This window comes from Rhinatrema bivittatum, chromosome 5, assembly GCF_901001135.1.
Source record: "Rhinatrema bivittatum chromosome 5, aRhiBiv1.1, whole genome shotgun sequence".
Lineage (NCBI taxonomy): Eukaryota > Metazoa > Chordata > Amphibia > Gymnophiona > Rhinatrematidae > Rhinatrema > Rhinatrema bivittatum.
The window spans coordinates 211334677-211360373 of record NC_042619.1 but is presented as its reverse complement, the minus strand read 5'-3'; the positions used below and the strand labels follow the sequence as shown (position 1 = coordinate 211360373).

Here is a 25697-nt window from a genome sequence, read left to right as displayed (position 1 = left end):
CCCCTGGACGAGCGTAAGTCCCGGGGCTTTGCTAGAGGGACATGTCGGGGGGGGTGTCGAGGGCGGCACGACGTTCGGGGCGTTCCGGGGGGCGTTCCGGGGAGCGTGACCGAGGCCTCCGGACCAGCCCCCGGGTCGGGTGATGGCGCGGCAACGGGCCATTGACGCGCGCGAGTTACACCTGCTTCGAGCAGGCGTAACTTGTGCGATAAAGGTAGGGGGGTTTAGATAGGGCCGGGAGGTGGGTTAGGTAGGGGAAGGGAGGGGAAGGTGCGGGGGGGTGAAGGGAACAGGCAGCGCGCGCAGGGCTCGGCGAGCGCAAGTTGCACAAATGTGCACCCCCTTGCACGTGCCTGGTGCGCGAACAAAAGTACGCACATGTGCTGTTTTTCAAAATGTACCCCATACGTATAGACGGAGTACTGTATCACTAATTATGCAAGTATAGCTGTCATAGTAGCAAACCTAAAGGCCGATACAGTACAGTGCGCTCCAGCGGAGCTCACTGTTAACCTACATTTGGACGCGTGTTTTCGATGCGCTAGCACCCCTTATACAGTAAGGGGTAATAGCGCGTCGAAAACGCGCGTCCAAACCCCTCGAAACTAATAGCGCCCGCAACATACAAATGCATGTTGATGGCCCTATTAGTTATTCCCGTGCGATTCATTAAGTAAAATGTGCAGCCAAGCCGCACATTTTATTTTCAGAAATTAGCGCCTACCCAAAGGTAGGCGTTAATTTCTGCCGGCGGGAAAATGCACAGAAAAGCAGTAAAAACTGCTTTTCTGTACACCCTCTGACTTAATATCATGGCGATATTAAGTCAGAGGTACCAAAAGTTAAAAATAATTAAAAATTTAAAAAAAAAATTTAAAATCGGCCCGCGGCTCGCGGGTTGAAAACCGGACGCTCAATTTTTCCGGCGTCTGGTTTCCGAACCCGTGGCTGTCAGCGGGTTTGAGAACTGACGCCAGCAAAATTGCTGCTCCTGTCAAAAAAGAGGCGCTAGGGATGCGCTAGTGTCCCTAGCGCCTCTTTTTACCGCGGGCCCTCATTTGTATGCGGGTCGATACTAAATCGCGCACACAGGAGAGTGGCCTTTGCGCGCGCCAGGAGAGTGGGCACTCTCCCGCGACTTTTACTGTATCAGCCCGCTAGTTTTTGTGTTTTACCTTGACCTGGTTTGTGGCCTACACCAGCCTTCTGACAAATTAGGATTTGAATGAGTCTCTTCTGTAGACACATGGAATAAGGATGAAGGATGGGGAGTGGGAAGGGAAACAAGGAGGAAAAGACAAAAAGGATTTCCCTAAAAACTGCATCCATAAAACTTAGAAGCGATTTAGTAGCAACAGCTCACTTCATAAACAGTAGTTAAGACAGATCAATGGCAGTGAAAAATTCTAGTCATCTGGGTCCTTTATGTAGAATTCGCTGTAATCTTCTTTCACAGGGCACTCCCTTCAGAAGCTTCAGAATATTGACCAAATTGGTATGGCTCTGGAATCAGGATTCTGCAGTGTGTGTGGGGGGGGCAGTGCAAGACCCAAGGGGTTTACTCACACAGTTATACAATAAAAGGTGAATTTTAAAAGAGATGCATGTGCCAAAATCAGGAGATGGGCAACGCAGCTCGCACATGTGCATGTCCACCCGATTTTATAAAGTGGGAGGATGCATGCGCCGATGCAAGCACATCTTGTATCGGAGAAAAAGGAGCGTGGAATGGGCAGGGCATGGGCATTGAGAGGCATGGCCAAGAGATGTGCACGTAAGTACCTATGCGCCTGGATGTGAGCCCAGATCCTATGCTGCATAAGTTTACTTCTGTTATGGAGGAGGTGTAAGTAAAAAAACCCCAAAATACTGGCATGTATGAGGGGTTTAAGGGGTCTGAGGTAACTGGCAGAAGTGCAGGCTAAAGAGCCAAGGGGGTTTGGAGGACCTAGCTCTAGACTGGGAGAACTGGTGGATGAACTGGTGAAACTGGTCATGGCGTGGACATGCTCCTGTTATAAAATTCCCCTACTTGCATGGCTCAAACCCGACTTTATACGGCTGTGCACGCCCACTTGCAAAATTAGGCACACACATATGTGTGCCTAGGCTATTTTGTAACATACTCGCATATGAACACATGCTATAAAATTGCCACATCTCTGGGAGCAAGCCAACGCTGTTGGAGATGTATATAGAGGGTAGGCCATATGTATTCAGAGTTTTCACCCAGACACAGACTAGTTTGAAGGCCACAGGCCAACCTCTGAGTGAACTCCTATTTACTGTCTTGCTCTGTGAAATATTTATGAACAGGCAAGAGTCTGTTTATTTAGTAATTCTACTAGATCTATGATGAGAAAGCAGTTGTTATTAACTTATACTAAAGCCTGAGAGAAAGTGAAGGCCACATACCTGTGCCTGAAATTTGATAAAAAATCAGAGGGAGGGAACATCACTTTTTTCACAAACATGTTTAGTGTATAAGGAGAAATAGCAGAGAGAGAGAAGGGAGAGAGCTCTGGTCGTGATGGTACAGGCTGATCCTTTGGAAACATGTAAGCTTTTTTATCTATGTAGCAATTATAATTATCTCCATTACTTCTTCTGTGAAATCTGATTCTATTTGTTCTATCCTCCTATTGTTCAAATAAAATCACTTTCCTAAATACCTGGAACCGTGATGTACTGAATCAAAGTTTGTGTGTGGCTCTTTGTATTGGGAATTAGCTCCTGGGTTCAGGCCCCCAGGTCTTATCCCAGAAATTGTTTTTGGCTCTTTGTGTAGGTGATAAGCTCCTGGATTCAATCCTCCAGATATAAACCTAGAAATTATGTGTGTTTATATGGGATAAGCCCCTCAGGTAGCCCCCAGTGTAGACCTCAGTGAGGTTAGCCCCCCAACCTACATCAGAGCCCCTGGGCAGAATAACAAAGCGTGCATGGTCTGAACCCATAACAAACGCACAGGGTTACATGTATGCCCACGTGCCCATTTGAAAGTTTCCATTTAAGTCTCTGCACAGTGGATTGAATTTCAGACCAAAATAACTTCTATTGAAGACAAAATCCAAACAAATTTCAGCATTGCAAAAATATAAAAAAGATCATTGAGAATGTCAGTGATCCAAAAATACTAAATTACAGTGTCTCATAGTGATTACGTTAGTAGGAAAATGTGGATCTCTTTTTGTTCTTCACTGAGCCCTTTCTGTTTTAGAACCCCAGACTGAACTAGAAGCTCCATTTCTACTCAACAAGATAGGTTCTGAAATAGCTTGTTGGTGAACATGGCAGCAAGGACAAGTTTTGACTTAAATCATTTGTGGTGCAGTAATCCAAAAGAGCTGTATGCGATTGTGGTGAAATACTAATATGCATAGACTGAGAGAGGGACCTTGGGGTGATAATGTCTGGAAATCTCAAGGCAACAAAGCTTTGTGACAGGGCAATAGCTAAAGCTAAAGGGATGCTGCGGTGCATAGAGAGAGGAATAACCAGAAGGAAAAAAGAAGTGCTAATGTCCTCATATAGGTCTTTAGTGAAGCCTCACCTGGAGTACTTTGTTCAGTTTAGGAGACTCTTATCTCCAAAAGGTTAGAGACAGGTTGGAAGCGGTCTAGAGAAGGATGACTAAATAGTATGGGGTCTGTATCATAAGATCTATGGGGAGGGGGCTGAAGGATCTAAATATATATATTCTGGAGGAGAGGAGGTGCAGGGGAGATATGATACAGACATTTAGATACCCGAAAGGTGTTATTGACACATAAACTTCAGACCTTTTCTGTTGGAAAGGAAACTGTAGAATTAGGGGGGGTCATAAAATGAAACTCTAGGGGGGTCAACTGAGAACCAACATCAAAAAATATTGCTTAACAGAGAGGAGTGGTGAATGCATTGTACTCCATCCCAGAAGAGGTGATGAAGACAAGAACAGTATTGGAATTCAAGAGGGCAGGGCGTAGCCAGAACTAATTTTTTGGGTGGGCACAAGGTTCACATGGGTGGGCTGTAGGCATGCAGGTCTGAGACTTACTACCTATATTCTTATTTATAAATAATTTCATATACTGCACCCTACAATGGCTTTCTAAGTAGTTTATAACAGCCATTATGCATCATGTATGAAACTTTAAAACATTTTACCTCACTTATTTCAAGCACTTACCAGCATTAAAAGTTTCTTATTAATCTGTATTAATTTATTTTATATTTACTGCAGTTTATAAATGCACAAGTATATCTTGTAAAAAGCAAAGAAAACAAACAGATCCAATCAATCATTTAATAAAACAAAATCAATGCATTCTTTCATGAATCCTCTTTGCAGAAAGCCAGTAATCATCATGACTACAATAAAATAGCATTATCAGAACAGGCGCAGAGCAGAGCTTGGACAATTTACATTACAACCAACATGAAAAAAAATATTCAAATTCTGGTGTCACCTCAGAAAAAAATATCCCTCCACTGCTAAACATTTTGGGGCAGATTTTAAATACTTGCGCGAGCGCGTACTTTTGTTCGGGCAGCAGGCGCGAACAAAAGTACGCTGGATTTTATAAGATACGTGCATAGCCGCGTGTATCTTATAAAATCCGGGGTCGGCGCGCGCAAGGGGGTGCACATTTGTGCAACCTGCGCGCGCCGAGCCCAGCGCGCGCTGCCTGTTCCCTCCAAGGCCTCTCCGATTTCGGAGCGGCCTCGGAGGGAACTTTCCTTCGCCCTCCCTTCCCCTACCTAACCCACCCCCCCGGCCCTATCTAACCCCCGCCCCTTACCGTTGTCGGCAAAGTTACGCCTGCTTTCAGCTTTCAGCAGGCGTAACTTTGCGCGCGTCGGCCTGCTGCCCCGCTCCGTGGTCCGGTCCCAGGGGCTGTTCTGGAGGCCGCGGCCACGCCCCCGGGCCGAACCCATGCCCATGTCGCCGCCCCCAAAACGCCGCGCCCTGCCCCCGAAACGCCGTGTCATCCCCCCACGCCCACGCCCCGCCACGCCCCTGACAGGAAGCCCCGGGACTTATGCGCGTCCCGGGGCTCTGCGCGCGCCGGCGGCCTATGCAAAATAGGCGTGCCGGCGCACAGGGGTTTTAAAATCCGCCCCTTTGTGAAGTAACACAAACTCTTGCAAAAAAAGAGACGTCTAGAACCTTGCCATACCATACAGTCACAGCACTGACTCTCAGGACTCGAATAACAGTAACCTTAAGAAAAAGCAGCAAAGCAAACATTAATACATCACCTACTGGAACAACAGAACAAGCTGGACTACTACAGAGAAACTACACTCTAGCAGAAATACTGCACTTCATTCACATATGGGCAAAACAGAGACCAACTTTTACCTAGTATAGAAATAAGGGACTGCAAATCAGAAACAGAAACATGCAGACAAAACTGAAATAGAAAGCCTGAGAAACTAGACTCTGAACAGTGGAATACTGAAGAAAGAGCAAAATACAAAAATACCAGAAATGTAAATTCCCAAAGATGGCATATTCCAATTGCTAAAATCTCAAAATAATTTATTTTTTTACCTTTGTTGTCTGATCTTTGTATTTTTCTAATCAGTTGGCCTGGTCTCTTTTTTCCCATTCTTATACACAGACAGGTGCACACCCAGGCTCCCATTCTTATATTCAGAAAGATGCATACTCAGGTTCTCATTCTCACCCCCATACATACACACATTCAAGCTCCCATTCTCACCCAGAAATATGCAGGGCCTTTTCATTAGCACAGCCAAACTCCTACTTCTGCTGTCGCAGGGATGGGATCTCTGGCCCTCAATACTGTCGCAGGGATGGAGTCCCACAACAGCCTTGCTTCTGAGGCCCTCTTCTTCACTGTTGCAGTGATGGGATCCCGCAATGGCACTACTCTAACAGGCCTCTTCCAGTGTCAGACAGCCCTAATTGGGTGGGCCTGAGCCCAAAGTGGGTGTGTCATAGTTCACTCAAGTCCACCCATGGCTACGCCACTGGGAATAAACAATGCAGATCCTTATAGACTAGATCACTAGAGAATAGAAATGAAGAGCTAGAGTAAACTAAACGAGCTTGCGTGCGTCCATGTGCTTGCACATAGATGCAATCATTTTATAACGTGTGCATAGGCGCATGCATGTTATGAAATGCGATGTCTGTGTCACATGCGTGCTGGATTTTAACATCCACACATGCATTTGTGGGTAGCCTGCAACTCGCACGTGCGGGGGGGGGGGGGGGGTGGAATTTTACAACCTACGTGCGGCAATGAGATCGGGCTTTTGCCCAGTTCACTTCCAGTCCACTCCAATTAAGGAACAGATTGGGAGGGAACTTTCCTTTAGCCCTACCTACCCTTCCTCCCTTTTCCTGTCACCTCCCTTACCCCTAAACTAACTCTACCTATCCCCTTTTTTATTTTCAAACTTACTGCTCCTTGGGAGCAGAAGTAAACTCTGTGTGCTGGCCGGCTGCCGGCACGTGCTTCCCCGGGACAGAGGCTAATGGCGCTGTCCTGGCCCGCCCTCGCCCTTCCTTGCCCAGACCACACCCCCTGGCCCGCCCCTTTTGCAGATTCCAGCACTTCTGCATGTAACGGGGGTTATGTAACCCCGGATTTTTACGTGTGCAGTCCTTTTAAAATCGACCCCTTTAGGTGTAACCTTTCTACATGGGATGGGGGTAACATGCACAGAGCGACATTTATTTATTAACAATTTTTATATACCGACATTCATTGGGAATATCACATCGGTTTACACTAAACATGAACTTAGCTTTATGCACTATACAGAGAACTGCATAAATTAGGACAAAATAGTAACTGGATAATTAGAACAACATAGAACAAAATTAGAACAAGGGCCTGTGATGAGGAGAGAAAGGATAATGTACAGGTTGCATACAATGTAGAATGGGATGATGTGCAACTATATACAGAGTAAAAGATATTCAGACTTTGCAGACTATGTACAGAGTAAACAGGAAATGTGTACACACTACATATGATGAAAATAGTGTTCTTAAGGATGCTGAGAGCCAAGCATGGAGGGGGGATGAGTGGACAGATTAGAAGAAAAGGCCGGGGGCATGGGGCAGGGAGAGGGTTTAGGTATTTGCCTGTTTGAACAGCCAGGTCTTTAGTTTCTGCTTAAATTTCTTTGGGCAGAGTTCCTGGCGTAGGTCTACTGGCATAGTGTTCCATAGAGCAGGTCTGGCTATGGAAAGCGCACGAGCTTTTGTGGTTGCAAGGTTAGTGAGTTTGGGAGAAGGGGTATGTAGAGTAGCCAGGTATTGATTTCTGGTCGATCTTAAGGTAGTGTGGAATAGTAGGGCGTCATTGAACCATTTCGTGTTGGGATTGTGTAGTGCTTTATGTATGATGGAGAGGGTCTTGATTAGGATACGAGATGCGATTGGGAGCCAGTGTAATTCCTTTAGGACAGGGGATATATATTCATTTCTGCGGGTATTAGTGAGGATACGGGCAGCAGCATTTTGCAGTATTTGGAGTGGGTGGATAGTGTTTTGGGGTAGATCTAGGAGGAGGGCGTTATCGTAATCAGTTTTCGAAAAGAGAGTGGCTTGTAGTACTGTACGAAAGTCAGTGAGATGGAGCAGGGGTTTTAGTTTTTTTTTAGGGTGTGTAGTTTGAAAAAGCACTCTTTCAGTGTAGAGTTAATGAATTGTTTTAGATTAATTTGGTTGTCTAGTGTGACACCTAGATCTCGTACATGTTGAGAAAATGAAATTGAGGGGGGGCAAATAGTGTAAGGGGAAGATGTTTACTACCCTTAACAGTAGACATGAGGGGCACGATGCATGGAATGGTAGTTAATACGCTTATAGAAGGCGGGGGGAAGGGGGGGGGGGTTTCTGCACAGAGCGGTAGTTACATCCACAAGCAACTTGCTGGGCAGACTTGATGACCGTTTGGTCTTTATCTACTGTCAATTACTATGTTACTATTCTCAAGTCCTGGGAATATTCACCTTCCTAAGCAATGCTTTCAGAGTTTCTTCTGGAACTCCTTCCAGTGGTTAAAGAGATCAAACTCACTCTGTCTTGAGGAAGAAAGACGAACATCCTTTATCTTCCTGGAGCTTAGAGAGCCACAGCAGCTGCTGCCTCTCTGTAGCCCCCTTCATTGATGAACTCCCCCTATTGATTCATAGAGTTAACTTTGAAGAATCTGGACACAGACCTACCCTGGAGGAGATGGACCCTAACTATCATTCACAAAATGAATATACATACGCCCATGGAATCTCCCAATGCTGGAAGTGTTCACATTCTAACTCTACAGTGAGGCCTTACATCAGCTTTGCATTCCTGATCTTCTACTTTTTCCTGATCTTTAACAGCAGTTTCTTGTGTACTGTAGAAAAAGTGTGGCTGTTCTCTGTGATTTTCTAGAAATCAATAAACAATATTGTGAAGTTTCATTTCTTAGTGACTGAAATACAAAGAAAAAGTATACAGCTAGAAATTGGATCTTCAATTAAGTGGCACAGAAAGAAACAGAAGGGAGAAAATTGAAAGAATACAGTGTTTGTTGGGTCTTGTGAATATAACATTTTTATTATGTGAGATCCCCTTTCTGTAAGAAATATGTTGGCTTCACAGTGTGATACATGTTTCAGTTGAATATAGTATAACCCTTGGTGGGGTATTTTAAGTTCCAGGGCACACAAACTAATTTATTTTTCTTCAGGCTAACATTCCTCCCAGCTCCTGAGCTCTCTATCCCAGAGGGGGATTCTTTTTATGGGGGGAGACTGTCGTCTATGGCCCAGACAGTGGTGTGATTTATCTCTTGTGTGTATTGGTAGCTGAAGCAACTCCTGGAGGAAGTTACTGTAACAAATCAGGCAGGACCAGGCACTGGGTGTTAAATAATAATTTACTGATTGGTTAAAGGCAAATTAAAGTCCATTTTTAAATAAGTGTGTGGTTACAGATGATTCTTTGTACGGTTAGGCTGTTTCATTTTGGGTAGGTGTACTGTTGTTCAGCAAACTGGTAGAGCTTCCCATTGGAAGTTCTCATTGGTGATGTAAATGTGCACTAAAGCTCTCCCAGTGGCTTACCCGGGATTCCTATGTCAGGGATCCCTTTCTAGCATAGCAAAAACTGTCCTACCTCAACCTCCAGATTCTCACTGATCATCCAGTCCTATAACCTGGTCCCATGTGAGTGGAGATCTGAATGGGGGGGGGGGGGGGGGGGGGTCTCCATGATCTTACTTGATTCCTTTTAGTTGTCTTGAAAAGGTGAATCCTCGGTTTGAAAAGTCTGTGGTCTCAGGAACCAGCTATACCAGCCTGGCTCCCAGTGAGAAGGAGTAGCTCAAAACCTCTTCACAACAAAAAAAGAGAAATATTTTCCTAATTAAAAATCTTCGCAGACTGATTTCTGCTGTCACAGGTGCTTACCACATTCATAGAGTGAATGGACTCACTGGTCTTCAGTCCCTGTCCTTTGAGTCCAGCCAGCGAGGATGACCTTCTTCAAATGAACAGAGTTAAACACAGTCCTTTCCAGGGGAGAGAGTGCTGAAGCTTCCTGAGAGGCGTTTCCATCGTGCCGGGGCTCGAGCAATCAACCTCTTGTCTGGCTGTGAGAGGAGTGTCCTACCTCTACCGTCATCTCCCTGGGACTACAAAGCACGCCGTGCAGCAACTCCTTTGGGAGAGAGCGCTGAAGCTTCCTGAGAGGCATTTCCATCGTGCCGGGGCTCGTGCAATCAACATATTGTCTGGCTGGGAGAGGGAGTGTCCTACCTCTAATGTCATCTCCCCAGGACTACAAAGCACACCGTACATTGGTGCGCCGTGCCGGCGCACCGAAGTCGAGCACCAAAGGGGCATCCCTTCTTTCTTCTTTCTCCCTCCAGGAAGGTTTTCAACGTAAGATTTTTTGGTAATTTCTCCAATGAGCAAGAAGAGGAAAGGATTACTTAGGACCTTCCCTCCTAGTTCCTCTGTAGTTCCTGCCACTTTGCAACCCATTTTGGAGGTTTTCCAATTTACAAGCCAGGGAAATTCAGGCATTAAACCAGAACCTGATGGTTCTTGTTTCCATGGAGGGTTTGACCTCCCTAAGTACTGATGGACCTTTCTCCCCCAGGGTAAGGAGCTCACCTCAGTTGGGTGAGCAGGACATTGCACTAGTAATGGAATCTACTGCTTCATTAGTCCCGGGAGGGGCTCCCCTTCAGATTTTACCAAGCTCCTCAACTCCTCCTAGTCATTTTAATAAATCAGCCTCAATAACGCTGGAATCCCTGTGGGCAGCTATCACTAAGTTGGAAACCACCTTATCGTCCAGAATTGATTCAATACTGTTGCCCTGACTGATCAAGCTCAAAAGATTTCACATCATGCTGGGAAATTGAGTTAGAAAATAAGATTTCTTCAATTACTGAGCAAAGTTAGAGTTTAATGAGAGACAACCTTATTTTGTTAAGAAGGCTTGAAAATTTTGGTAATTATGTTAGGAAATGTAATCTGAGGATTTTAAATTTTCCTCGTTGCTCAATTGTTTCTCCTTTGGAGATGCTGGGAAGAGTTTTTCAAGATCTTCTTGAACTCTCTAAGGAGCATATGTTGCTCTGGGAGTGGACCCTTGGCCTAGTGCAGGATTGGTACGGTCCTCCAGTCGGACCTGGAGAGCGCCTGCCAGAGACAGGGGAGCTAGCTGGAGCGGAGACAGAGGCTAGCTGGAGCTTAACCAATAGCAACTCGGGGTTCCCTCAGGTTGAGCCCTTGGTTACCCAGGCCACCTGGTCTTAGGTGGGCCTCGCAGGGTCTCCTAGCGAGAGAGTTCAAGGGAGTGCCCACCACGAACAAGAGTGCGCGGTCGGTGTTCAGGCAAGGAAGTCCAGAAGTCAAGGAGAATAGACTGTCCGAGTGTATAGCGAGAAGCAATGCCAGAGTCTTGGCATAGAATGGTCAGCCAGGCAGGGTCGGTAACAGAAGTCGGTCCGTGCATAGTCAGAGTTCCAGGCAGAGGTGAGGTCAGGCAGCAATCAGAGAGTAGTTGGTGTTCCAGGCAGAGGTCAGGGCAGGCAGCAATCAAGAAGTAGTCAAGAACAAGCAAAGGTCAGTACCGGAGTGGAGGAGTACTCTAGTGGTTAGAGCAGTGGGCTATGAACCAGGAGACCAGCATTTGAGTCCTGCTGATGCTCCATGTGACCTTGGGCAAGTCACTTTACCCTCCATTGCCTTAGGTGCAAACTTAGATTGTAAGCCCTATAGGGATAGGGAAATACCTACAGTACCTGAATGTAATCCACTTTGAAGCAGTGCAAGAAGTGGAATATAAATCTAAATAAATAAATACTACCAGGGATGGAGAGATGCTGGAATTGGAGAGACAGGAAGGCAGACTTGCTGTCACTAAGTGATCGACCCCATTGGCAGTGAAGTGAGGCACTTCCTTTTATACAGGAATCAATCCGGGCGAGCCGCAGAGCTGGGACCCGCCCTTGGTCCTTTAAGAGGCCGGTCATACCACGTGCGCGTGCCTAGGGGCGGGGCCGATGCCATGGAGGACGCCGAGCCCCGCCGTGAGGCATAACTGGAACTGGGAGGTGAAGCATTGGGGAATGCCGCCGCGGAACGCCGAGGCTGATTGGAGCTGGCGGTAGATGCGAGGGAGGCTGACCCGGGACTGGCTGGTGAGGAGGAAGGGTGAGCAGGCCCGGGCTTGGGTTGGGCGCGAGCAGGCTGCACAACAGTACCCCCCTCCTAGGCCTCCCCCTTACCGGCTTTGGCCTGTCAGGATGGTCCCGATGGAAGTCCTGATGGAGTTGCTTGTTGTAGATGTGGTGGGAGTTCGCCCAGGAGTTCTCCTTTGGCCCGAAGCCCTCCCACGATAGGAGATTCTCCCAATGGCCATGTCTTTTCCGGACGTCCAGGACCTCTTTTTCTTGGAGTGTCTTCTCCGGTTCAGCGGAGACTTGCGGAGGAGGAGGAGCCCTACGAGAAGGCCAGGATATATGAGTGGCTTCAGCAGGGATACGTGAAAGGTATTGTGGATACCCATTGACCTTGGTAACTGGAATTGGTATATTACTGCTCCGACACAGTGGAGGACAGGGAATGGCCCAATGAACTTTGGCGCCAGTCGGTGAGAGGATAGCCTCAGCCTGATATGTCTTGTGCTTAACCAGACCTTTTGGCCTGGTTGGAACAAGGGTGCAGAGCGACGATGAGCGTTGGTAGATCGCTTAGCTCGCTCGGCGGCCTGGCCCAGCCTTTCCTTGACTTGTGTCCATAGCCGTTTTATCGTCTGAGCTGTTGACTTGGCTGCAGGTGAAGGTACTGAGAGTGGAACTGGCAGAGGCAGATGTGGTTGGCGACCAAATACCACAGAGAAGGGTGATACATCAGTGGCGGAAGCAACATGCGTATTGTGGGATAGCTCAGCCCAGGGTAGCAGGTCGGACCAGCTGTCCTGCTGGTCATTAACATAAGCTCGTAAGAAGGTTTTCAAGGAACTGTTTGTTCTTTCTGCTTGGCCGTTCACCTGGGGATGATAAGGGGAAGTCAAACTCAGAGTAATCTCGAACTTCTTACACAATGAGGACCAATATTTGGCGACAAACTGCGGACCTCGGTCCAAGACAATTTCTTTGGGTAGCCAGTGTAGGCGGAAGATGTGTTTGAGGAAGAGTTTGACCAGTTCAGGAGCTGAAGGAAGCTTCTGGAGTGGGATGAAGTGGCCCATCTTCAAGAACCAATCAATGATGACCCAGATGACTGTGTGGCCCTTGGATGGAGGTAAGTCCGTGAAGAAATCAGTGGAGATGCTTGACCAGGGTTCTGTTGGCTCCAGGAGAGGTTGGAGGAGTCCCCATGGACGACCAGTCAGAGGCTTCTTTTGCGCACATATGGGACAGGAGTCCACATAGTTGCGAGAGTCTTTGACCATGTTAGGCCACCAATAGTATCTCCTTAGCATTTCAAGGGTCCGAGCCCAACTGGGATGGCCAGCCAACTTCGAATCGTGAGCCCATTGAAGGACGCGTTCGTGGAGGCGGCGTGGGACCACTGTCTTTCCTGCTGGCACAGTATTGGTGACTGCGAGGGTTATGCAGGCTGGGTCGATGATATGCCTGGGTATGTCAGGCGTATCCTCTGGTTCCAGAGAGCGGGAGAGGGCATCCGCTCACATATTCGTGGCTGCAGGACGGTACTGAAGCTCGAAATGAAAAGGTTCGAAGAACAATGCCCAGCGGGCTTGTCTGAGATTCAACAATTGAGCTTCCTTCAGGTGTTCAAGATTTTTGTGACCTGTAAAGATCGTAAATTTGTGCTGTGCTCCTTCTAGCCATTCTTGGAGTGCTAACTTTACTGCTAGGAGCTCACGATCCCCGATCGTATAATTTTGCTCCGCAGGGAAATATTTGTGCGAATAGATGGAGCAGGGTACTATGGCTCCTTTGGGGGAATACTGGCTCAGAACTGCCCTTGCCGCAATGGCAGAGGCATCGACTTCGACGACAAAGGGGTGATTAGGATCCGGGTGATGTAGACAAGGTCCAGTGCAGAAGGCCTCTTTCAAGGCATGGAAGGCGGCTTGAGCCTTGGGGCTCCATTCCTTGTGGTTACTGCCTTTCCTAGTCATGGCAGTAAGTGGAGCAGCTAACGTGGAGTAATTGGCGATGAAGTTCCTGTAATAGTTTGTGAATCCAAGGAACCGTTGTAGGGCACGGAGACCTACGGTTGAGGCCAGTCTCGGATTCCTTGGAGCTTTTCAGGATCCATGGTAAAACCACAATTGGAAATAATATATCCCAGAAACGGGAGGCTAGTCTGTTCGAAGATACATTTCTCTAGCTTTGCATAGAGACGGTTGTCTCTAAGACATTGAAGAACTGTCTGAACATGAGAACGATGGAATTTTAGATCCTTGGAAAAGATCAGTATATCATCTAGATATACAACAACAAACGAGTATAGTAGATCCCGGAAGATCTCATTCAGCAAGCTTTGAAAAACCACAGGAACATTACAAAGTCCGAAGGGCATCACTGCGTACTCGTATTGGCCGTCTCTGGTATTGAATTTATTTATTTAATAATTTTTATATACCGACTTTTCATGCAAGCATATCAAATTGGTTTACAGTAGTTAGCAATTAATCATTTAAAATTATTTGCATTTCCAAAGAAGAAAGAAGTAAAAACATTATTTCATAATATAATTAACATAGCAAACTAAATAATATGCTAAATAATCAAAATTAAAACACTTAGGGGTGGATTTTAAGAGCCCTGCTCGCCTAAATCCGCCCAAAACCGGGCGGATTTAGGCGAGCAGGGCCCTGCGCGCCGGTAAGCCTATTTTACATAGGCCTACCGGCGCGCGCAGAGCCCCGGGACTCGCGTAAGTCCCGGGGTTTTCGGAGGGGGCATGTCGGGGGCGGGCCCGAACCGCGCGGCGTTTTCGGGGCGTGTTGGGAGCGTTCCGGGGGCGGGCCCGGGGGCATGGCTACGGCCCGGGGCGGCCCGGGGGCGTGGCCGCGCCCTCCGGACCCGCCCCAGATCGCGTCCCGGCGCGCTAGCGGCCTGCTGGCGCACGGGGATTTACTTCTCCCTCCGGGAGGCGTAAATCCCCCAACAAAGGTAAGGGGGGGGTTTAGACAGGGCCGGGCGGGTGGGTTAGGTAGGGGAAGGGAGGGGAAGGTGAGGGGAGGGCAAAAGAAAGTTCCCTCCGAGGCCGCTCCGATTTCGGAGCGGCCTCGGAGGGAACGGGGGTAGGCTGCGCGGCTCGGCGCGCGCCGGCTATACGAAATCGATAGCCTTGCGCGTGCCGATCCCGGATTTCAGCGGATACGCGCGGCTACGCGCGTATCTACTGAAATCCAGCGTACTTTTGTTTGCGCCTGGAGCGCCAACAAAAGTACGCCTATTCGCGGTTTTTGAAAATCTACCCCTTAGAGAGGTAGTATAGTTAGGGTAGAGATAGTATAATAAAAATAAAAATATACATTGATTCTGATTTAATACATTGGTATTAAATCAGAAGTGTAAGATAATAATGCTAACAGCTCTTGGTAGGCTTGTTTAAAAAGGGATCTTTCAAATGTCCTCGGTTTGAATCCTGATGAGATTGTATGCCCCTCGGAGATCTAGCTTTGTAAAGATCTGGGCTCCCTGGAGGCTATCAAAGAGTTCGCTGATGAGTGGTAGAGGATAATGATCCTTGCAGGTTACAGCGTTTAGCCCATGGTAGTCGATGCAAGGGCGGAGACTGCCATATTTCTTCTTCACAAAGAAACCGGCTCCTGCCGGAGTCAGAAGGTCTTATGAATCCCTTGTCCAGATTCTCTTTAATGTACTCAGACATTGCCTTAGTCTCGGGTAACGAGAGAGGATAGGTCCTGCCTTTGGGAGGCATGGTACCTGGTAGAAGCTCGATGGGGTAATTAAACCTCCGGAGTGGAGGTAGGATGTTGGCATTCTGTTTAGAGAATACATCTTGGAAGTCTGTATATGGAGCAGGCAACCCAATGAGGGTTGTGGAGTTCAACACGATGACTGCTGGAGACACTTGACGTAGGCAGCTGTGTTGGCACCGGAGTCCCCACTGGACTAACTGTAGGGATTGCCAGTCAAATTGCGGACCATGCACCGGGAGCCATGGAAGTACAAGGATTACTGGGTGCGTGGAGCGCTTCAGGACGTATAGTGAGATCTCATCTTCATGGAGGGTTTCCACAGAAAGGCGGAAGGCGATGGTGCAATGGGTGATGCATCCTGGTAGGTGCTCTCCCTGGATGGATGCAATTTGAAGTGGGATGTCCAGAGGCTGGAGTGGGATTTGGAGGAGTGTGAAGATATTGTCCAGGACGAAATTGCCGCTCGCCCCGGTGTCCACAAGGACAGTGGTGGCGAAGGATCGTGAGTCTTGGGAGAGAGACACAGGAAGGAGTAATTGGGGGCCAGTAACAGTAGCGCCCAAGCTCGGGACCCCCACCAGGCTCAGGCTCTGCAGTTTCCCGGACGCACTGGGCAGGCTTGTAAGAGGTGACCAGAGCCGCCGCTGTACAGGCAAAGGCCCTCCTTCTTCAGTTGAAGGCGTTCTGTAGAAGACAGGCGCCCGCAGTTGATTTGCATTGGCTCCTTTGTAGAGGGAGGAGGTGCCGGTAGGGTCTTTAGCTGAGGACTGGTAGCACAAAGTGGGCGTACGGCAGAAGATGGAGAAGCTCTTACCTCGTGATGCCGTTGACGTAGGTGATGATCGATTTTGCCAACCAAGGAGATGATGTCATCAAGAGATGTGGGAATCTCGCGAGCGGCTAGCTCATCCTTGAGGGCAGGAGATAAGCCATCCAAATAGATGGCCCATAGGCAGTCCTCTTGCCATCCCAGTTCTGTGGCGAGGGTTCTGAATTCTACCATGAATTCAGTGAGTGAATGTGAACCTTGCCGGAGATGGAGAAGCTGATGGCCAGCAACCGCCTGTCAGCCGGGGTCCTAGAAGGTTTGTTTGAAGACTGCAATGAAGTGAGAAAGATGACGGAGGATGTCATCCGAACATTCCCAAAGTGGGGAAGCCCATGCCAGGGCCTTCCACTCAAGGCATGAGAGGATGAAAGTGATCTTTGTATTTTCACTTGGAAACAGTTCAGGCTGCAGGGCGAACTGCATAAAACATTGGTTGAGGAAACCTCGACAGAGGCGCGGATCTCCATTGAAGCGAGCTGGAGCAGGAAGGGCCAGAGATGCCCATGAGGGCGCGGGTTGGGCCCAACCCCAAGAATTGGTCACGACAGCTTCTTCTAACTGAGACCGTAGCCTCTCCACTGAAGAAGTCAATGCCTCAATGGTTCGCTGTTGTTCTCGGATATGTGCTGCTAGGCCAGGGATGGCCTGCAAGGCGGGAGACTCCGCTGAGTCCATGGCCTTGGCAACCTGTTGTGCTGGGAGTGGACCCTTGGCCTGGTGCAGGATTGGACCCGGAGAGCGCCTGCCACCAGGAAGCGGAGCACAAGCGGAGACAGAGGCTAGCTGGAGCTTCACCAATAGCAACTAGGGGTTCCCTCAGGTTGAGCCCTTGGTTACCCGGTGGGCCTTAGGTGGGCCTCGCAGGGTCTTAGGTGGACCTCGCAGGGTCTCCTAGAGAGAGAGTGCAAGGGAGTGCCCACCACGAACAAGGGTGCACGGTCGGTGTTCAGGCAAGGAAGTCTGGAGGTCACAGGAGGCCAGAATAGACTGTCCAAGTGTATAGCGAGAAGCAATGCCAGAATCTTGGCGTAGAATGGTCAGCCAAGCAGGGTCGGTAACAGAGGTCTGTCCGTGTGTAGTCAGAGTTCCAGGCAGAGGTCAGGGCAGGCAGCGATCAGAGAGTAGTCGGCTTCCAGGCAGAGGTCAGGTCAGGCAGCAATCAAGGAGTAGTCAAGAACAAGCAAAGGTCAGTACCGTGAGATCAGTCCGAAGGGTACTACCAGGGTTGGAGAGATGAAGGAGCAGGAGACGCTGGAACAGGAGTCACAGGAGATGCTGGGACTGGAGACACAGGAGACACTGAACTGGAGACAGAGGAGATGCTGGAACAGGAGACACAGGAGATGCTGGAACTGGAGACACAGGAGACACTGGAACAGAGAGACTGGAACGCAGGAAGGCAAACTTGCTATCACTAGGTGATCGACCCGATTGCCAAGGCAAGGACGTGAGGCACTTCCTTTTATACAGGAATCAATCCGAGTGAGCTGCGGAGCTGGGATCCGCCCTTGGCCCTTTAAGAGGCCGGTCATTCCGCATGCATGCGCCTAGGGGCGGGGCTGATGCCACGGAGGACGCCGAGCCCCACCATGAGGCCTGACTGGAGCTGGGAGGTGAAGCGTCAGGGAATGCCGCTGCTGAATGCCGAGGCCGAGTGGAGCTGGTGGCAGAAGCGAGGGAGTCCGACCCGGGACTGGCTGGCATGGAGGAAGGGTGAGCAGGCCCGGGAGCGGGTTGGGTGTGAGCGGGACACGCAACAGCATATTCCTGTTATTGTTAAAGCTTACTATTTATTTCCATCTAGAAAGGACCCCCCCTTCTCCTCCCCCAGTTCTATTATCAGTTCAATGTAAAGCCCCGTTGGCCATTTTTTGTTCCATGGAAACTGATGTGATGTATCTCCAAACGAATGTCGGTATACAAAAACTTTAAATAAATAAATAAAATAAATAGAAGGAACTCAAATGAAAGAATCTTCTGACCTTACAGGTTATTTAGAAAATTCTAATTTCAAAATTAGAGATAGAGCAACTCTTCTGGTTGAGTTTCTAAAGGTATCTGATAAACAGCTAATCTTGAAACTTTTTTTACATTTAAATGATAGTTTTTTTTCATGGTTATAAAATTTCTATGTTTCCCAATGTAGCAAGGTATACTCATAGAAACATAGAAACATAGAAACATAGAAATGACGGCAGAAGAAGACCAAACGGCCCATCCAGTCTGCCCAGCAAGCTTCACACATTTTTTCTCTCATACTTATCTGTTTCTCTTAGCTCTTGGTTCTATTTACCTTCCTCCCCCACCATTGAAATATCTAGCTTGATTAGTTAGGGGTAGTAGGGGTAGTAACCGCCGCAATAAGCAAGCTACACCCATGCTTATTTGTTTTACCCAGACTATGTTATACAGTCCTTATTGGTTGTTTTTCTTCTCCCCTGCTGTTGAAGCAGGGAGCTATGCTGGAAATGCATGATGTATCAGTCTTCTCCCATGCCGTTGAAGCAGAGAGCCATGCTGGATATGCATCGAAAGTGAAGTATCAGACACATTTGGTTGGGGTAGTAACCGCCGTAACAAGCCAGCTACTCCCCGCTTTGTGAGTGCGAACCCTTTTTTCTTCTCCCCTGTCGTTGAAGCAGAGAACTATGCTGTATATGCATTGAAGGTGAAGTATCAGGCTTATTTGGTTTGGGGTAGTAACCGCCGTAACAAGCCAGCTACTCCCCTCTTTGTGAGTGTAAATCCATTTTTCCACATTTCCTCTTGCTGTTGAAGCTTAGAGCGATGTTGGAGTCACAGTAAGCATGTGTATGTTTATTGAATAAGGGTATTGTCTCCAGGCAGTAGCTGTCATTCTGGTGAGTCACCCACTCTTCATTGGCGGCCTCTTGACTTTATGGATCCACAGTGTTTATCCCACGCCCCTTTGAAGTCCTTCACAGTTCTGGTCTTCACCACATCCTCTGGAAGGGCATTCCAGGCGTCCACCACCCTCTCCGTGAAGAAATACTTCCTGACATTGGTTCTGAATCTTCCTCCCTGGAGCTTCAAATCGTGACCCCTGGTTCTGCTGATTTTTTTCCTACGGAACAGGTTTGTCGTTGTCTTTGGATCATTAAAACCTTTCAAGTATCTGAAAGTCCTTATCATATCACCTCTGCTCCTCCTTTCCTCCAGGGTGTACATATTTAGATTCTTCAATCTCTCCTCGTACGTCATGCGATGAAGATCCTCCACCTTCCTGCTCGCCCTTCTCTGTACCGCTTCCATCTTGTCTTTGTCTTTTTGTAGATACGGTCTCCAGAACTGAACACAGTACTCCAGGTGAGGCCTCACCAAGGACCTGTACAAAGGAATAATCACTTCCCTTTTCTTACTCGATATTCCTCTCTCTATGCAGCCCAGCATTCTTCTGGCTTTTGCTATCGCCTTGTCGCATTGTTTCGCAGACTTCATATCATTAGACACTATCACCCCAAGGTCCCTCTCCTGCTCCGTGCACATCAGCTTTTCCCCCCCCATCGAATACAGTTCATTCGGATTTCCACTCCCCATATGCATGACTTTGCACTTCTTGGCATTGAATCTGAGCTGCCATATCTTCGACCACTCTTCCAGTTTCCTTAGATCCCGTCTCATTCTCTCCACTCCTTCCGGCGTGTCCACTCTGTTGCTGATCTTCGTGTCATCCGCAAAAAGACAAACCTTACCTTCTATCCCGTCCGCAATGTCGCTCACAAAGATATTGAACAGGACCGGTCCCAACACCGATCCTTGCGGTACACCACTTAAAACCGCTCTCTCTTCAGAGAAGGTTCCATTTACCATCACACATTGTCTTCTGTCTGTCAGCCAATTTGCAATCCAGGTCACCACCTCGGCCCTCACTCCTAAGCTTCTGGTTTTATTCACCAGTCTCCTGTGCGGAACCGTATCAAAAGCTTTGCTGAAATCCAAGTATATGATATCAAGCGCTCTTCCTCGACAACTTTGTAAACTGTTTCTGGCCAGGAAACAAAAGGTTCTAGAAATTTGTGGATTTTTTCAATTTAAATTTCCTTGCAATGTATTCTTAAATATCAGGGTAATAGATATATTTTCTATGATGTCATTCAGCTACATACATTTTTGGCCAATAAGGAGGTTGTTAATATTACTAGTGGTAATGCATGTTGAGGATTATTCTGGTCCTAATGAATGATTGGTTTACTCTGTTTAAATGCTCTTTTTTTCTTCTCTTTTGATCTCTCCCCGATGTGGACTATTTTCTTCTTTGATCTTGTTATAAATTAAGTATTTCTATGTTTTTTGTTGACTTTTGTGCGACCAAAGTACTTTTTTTTTCTGTATCTCAGTTTGTCTTGGAAAATTTGCTCAAAATTTAATAAAGAAATAATTGTAAAAAAAAAAAAAAGAAAACACAGTCCTTTCCAAAAATAAGTATCTTCTAGCTTTCAAATGCCTAACACTGCCAAACCTGTCACAGGTGCATGCGTCATTCAGAGAGTGAATGGGCTTACTAGTCTTAAGTCCTGGAGTGGGAGTCCTGCAGAGGTTCTGGCTTAAAGAGGTCCTTACTGTAACTAAACTTCTAGAGACTTTCTGGCAGGGTGTGCACAGAGGAGACTACCCTCAAAAAGCAAAACCTGATGAGGCAGGGATGCCTCACCAGGGAGGGAAAAACATACATCTTTACTTCTTTGTGTCTGCACTGAACTGATTCTAGCCACACCGTAAACTGCAAAATGGCCAGGTTATAAAAGAAGAAGTGACAAATCCCAGCTCTCCTAAGTAGGAGGAGGATGAGAGGGATGGACACTAAGGGGCGGATTTTAAAAGCCCTGCTCGCGGAAATCCGCCTGGATTTACGCGAGCAGGTTTCGGCCCGGGGCGGTCTGGGGGCGTGGCCGCGCCCTCCGGAACCGCCCCCGGGTTGTGTCTCGGCACGCCAGCGGCCTGCTGGCACGCGGGGATTTACTTCTCCCTCCGGGAGGCGTAAATCCCCAGACAAATGTAGGGGGGGGGGTTTAGATAGGGCCGGGGGGGTGGGTTAGGTAGAGGAAGGGAGGGGAAGGTGAGGGGAGGGCGAAAGAGAGTTCCCTCCGAGGCCGCTTTGATTTCGGAGCGGCCTCGGAGGGAACGGAGGCAGGCTGCATGTCTCGGCGCGCGCCGGCTGCCCAAAATCGGCAGCCTTGCGCGCGCCGATCCTGGATTTTAGCAGATACGCGCGGCTACGCGCGTATCTACTAAAATCCAGCGTACTTTTGTTTGCGCCTGGAGCGCGAACAAAAGAACGCGAACGTGCCGTTTTTAAAAATCTACCCCTAAGGGCATTTAGTGGCAGAATGGGGAGGTCCTACCATAGTAGGATCTAGCTATAAAGGATATGCTGCAGTGCATATCTAGACTTGTAATCCTGTTTTAAATCAGAATTACAAATCCATGCACAAAACCAGGACAGGCTCAAGTGTTCCTTTTGTCATTGTAAGCACCTTGTATTCCTCTCTGGATGTTTAGTCAAGAAAACGTGTTCTCTATTCAGTGTTTACTAATTAAATACGAACTAACATATTAACTATCATCTGATATTTATTTCCCACTATTTAAAATTACTTTCTTTTGGACACATCTTCAGAAATTACTAGAAAAAACAAAGTGCATCCTGCATGCTAATGTGTTCTGCAAATATATTTTTTCATGCCATGATGGATAGGACTATTTCAAAGAAATATTTTAACTTGGCAGGTTTATTCTCCAAGTTGCCGCAGCTTCTGAGAACTGCCTTCTTACGCTGTATCCCTACCTAGCCCTTTACCACTCCGAGCAGCAAGTCATCTTAAAATGTGGTAAGTTAAGAACTTTGGTTCCTTTCCTTTGATCCTTTTTTGATTCTGTTAATCTTAATTAAAATCCCACCTTCATTTATTATAGATGTTAGATTTTTTTTTCTGAGCATTTTATTGTCTGACCTTGGTAGCTTACATGAAACTCGGGCCGATACAGTAAAAGTCGCGGAAGAATAAGGGGTAAAGTCGCGGGAGAATAAGGGGTAAAGCTAGCACGTCGAAAACGCACGTCCAATTGCGGGTTAACAGTGTGCTCCACCGGAGCGCACTTTACTGTATCGGCCTGACTGTGAGGTATGGAGAAAGTTAATTGTCTATGGCCTGCAGACTTGCCAGCATTATTCAAGGTATGGGATATGTTGCTGATTCATTGTTTAGTGACGTTGCATAAGCTCCTAGAGATGTGTGATATTTAAATTTAGATTTTAAATAGGTGCATTTTTTCTATTGCTTTCTTGGGTTGAAAAATATTTTTGTTTTCAGAACAAATTGGCTAAAGTCTAAAGGTTCTTTCCCCACCTCTAGATCATTATAAACAAAAGGTTTTTCAAAAGTAAGTGGTCAGATTAAGAAGGTTAAATTATAGTTACACAATGCAAGGTTCCACATTAGGAGTCACCATTCAGGAAAAGGATCTAGGTGTCGTTGATAATACATTGAAATCTTCTGCTCAGTGTGCAGCAGCAGCAGCCAATAAAGCAAATAGAGTGCTAGGAATTATTAGGAAAAGAATGGAGAGTAAAAGGGAAAATATCATAATGTCTCTCTATCACTCCATGATGCAACCTCTTCTTGAGTATTATGTGCAGTTCTGGTCACCACATCTCAAAGATATAGCAGAATTAGAAAAGGTACAGAGAAGCGCGACCAAGTTGATAAAGGGAATGGAACAATTCCCCTATGAAAAAAGGCTAAAGAGGTTAGGACTCTTCAGCTTGGAAAAGAGACAGCTGAGGGGAGATTTATAAAAAGAGATCTATAAAAGAATGAGTAGACTGGCATGAGTAAACAATCAGTTGTTTACTCTATCAAAGAGTTCAAAGACTAGGGGACATACAATGAAGTTATTAAGTTGAACATTTAAAACTAACAAAAGAAAATATTTTTTTTACTGAATGCATAATTAAGCTCTGGACTTCTTTGCCAGAGAATGTGGTGAAAGCTTTTAGTGTAGCTACATTAAAAAAAAGGTTTGGACAAGTTCCTTGAGGAAAAATCCATTAAGCATTATTAATGTGGAACTGCAGAAATCCACTGTTTATTCTTGGGATAAGCAGTATGGAATCTATCTACCCCTTAGGATCCTGCCAGGTACTTTTGACCTGGATTGGCCACTGTTGGAAACAGGATATTGAGCATGATAGACCTTTGGTCTGATCCAGTATGACAAGTCTTATGTTCTTATGTTCTTAATGAACCAATGTTTTTCTTCTAAACTATATAATCATAGTATGCATCACCTTCAGACCCACTGATGGCAGTGTAATGGGGGTAGTAAACTTCTTACATGTTTTTTGGTAGGGGAATGGTTAAAAAATGCCAAACAAAAGCTATAAGAACAAAGTCGTGCTTGCTGCAGGGAAATCAAGCTGACCCTTATATAAACCAGCAGCCAGGGAGGAGAGGCAGAGTGACCTAGAAACATGCTGCTGTACATAACTATATTGTTTTATATGGCTGTAATAGTTCTAACTGCCATCTGCATCATCCTTTATGGGTTGTCTACAGCCTCCATGGATAATGACAGAGGAATAAATCCACAGGTAATATCCAGAATATAACAAATCACCTGGGTGATCAAAAACCAAATTGCTCACAATGTTTTCCAAAATTGATTTTGGTGGTCATAAACTGCTTCTTAAAACACCCCCAAATTCACTTTTGCTGAGTTCAATAGCAGACATTTTAAATCACAAAGAGCTCCCTTTTTTAAAATAATTTTTATCAGTGCTAGTGCCTTTTAACCCACAGTTCTTTCACTGAATAAGGAAATGTGGTGTCCTGTATGTCTAAAAAAGGGGGGAATGATGAAGAATTATCATCATGAGAGTGATGTGCTCTTCATCACTGGAAGATGCTTCCATGGACTGATCAAAGGATGCATGATTTGATGTTGCTTACCTTGCTCAATCTGCATCCAGGAGCATAATCTGCTTCATCGTGATGAAACCTACTGATCTTAAACTTCCAAACTTCAGCACTTAATTCATCCATCTTCTGCTTCTGTCTTCCAAATTTTCTATCATATACTTCACTCTCTCATGATATTCGGAATGACCCTATTTGTTCCTCTAATTGAATTTTAAAAGAGGCAACATTCCATAGAGCAATTTTAATAATAAGGGTCATCAAATCCAGTGAATACTTGTTCAAAACAGAATTCTGTTTTGTAACAAAGTCCATATCTTCTATCTACAATTTGGTTTTTTTTAACACATTTATTTATTTGTCGAGTTTTATAAACCGTCGTTCGGTTTCGCCACCACAACGGTTTACATGATTCGACTGGAAGAGCTATACAGAGTTCATTTGCTATCTAAGAGTTAGTACATACATGAATGTGGCGGCAAGATGGTCTCGATCGCCGCAACGACTGCATACAGATGTTACAAAATCATACAGGATTTGTGAGTACGTATAGGTATTATAATTGCATATAAAACTTGTGAGCACAAATAGGTCTTATATGTGCAAGTAAGACTTAAAAGTACATCTCTGTGCATATAAAACTTGTGAGTACGAATAGGTCTTATATGTTCAAGTAAGACTTTACATTTCTGTGTTGTAGGTATTAATGTCCAGAAGCATGGTATTCTTATGAGTTAATGGGCATGTAGGGGCATTTTAGTAGATATTCAAGGTGTGCATAAACAATATTGGTTATAGATTTTCACGTTGTTGCAGGAGTTTTACCGGATCATAAGGTTTAGGAGGGATTTCCTTTGTAGTTTTGGTAGGCTTTGATGAAAGCCAGGTCTTTAGTTCTTTCTTGAAGGTTTTTAGGTTCAGTTGTGTTCTTAGTTCTGTTGGGAGTGTGTTCCAGAGTTTGGGGCTTCCGAGGGTTATGGCTCTATCATGGGTTGAGGTTAGTTGTTTAGGTCGTACAGGTGGAATTTTCAGGAGGCCTTTGTTGGTTGAGCGGAGGTTTCGTTGTGGTGTGTGGAGTCTTATCTTTGCTTTTAACCAGTCAGTATTATTTTGTGTATTTGGGTCAGTATTTTATACTCTATTCAGAATTTTATTGGGAGCCAATGTAGTGATATCAGAATTGAGGTAATATGCTCATGTTTTTTTGTTCCATTGAGGATTCTGGCGGCTGCGTTTTGCAAAATTTGTAGTGGGCGGATGGTGGAGAGTAGTAAACCGAGTAATAATGAATTGCAGTGGTCCAGGTTGGAGAATATGAGTAGTTGTAGGACTGTTCTGAAGTCGTCTGGAGTAAGGAAAGGTTTTAGGCATTTTAGTGTTAGCAGTTTGTGGTATCCCTCCTTGATTTTCGTCATAATGTGATTCTTGAACGATAGTTCACTGTCGATGATGATCCCTAAGTTGCGAGCGTGCGTGACTGGTGTAATTGCTGTTTTTTGGTTCTCCATTTTTAAAGGAGGAGGGGGTGATGGCT

The 25697-nt window shown here is 46.4% G+C and overlaps 1 protein-coding gene across 1 annotated transcript in view; it reads left to right on the top strand.

Moving 5' to 3' along the window:
• The window catches only part of CFAP47 (cilia and flagella associated protein 47), a 1765744-nt gene that overhangs the window by 451362 nt on the left and 1288685 nt on the right, over positions 1–25697 (top strand). The window contains exon 27 of the mRNA XM_029603108.1: positions 21975–22075. Coding sequence (XP_029458968.1) covers positions 21975–22075 — 101 coding nt within the window. The remainder of the gene's footprint in view (positions 1–21974; positions 22076–25697) is intronic.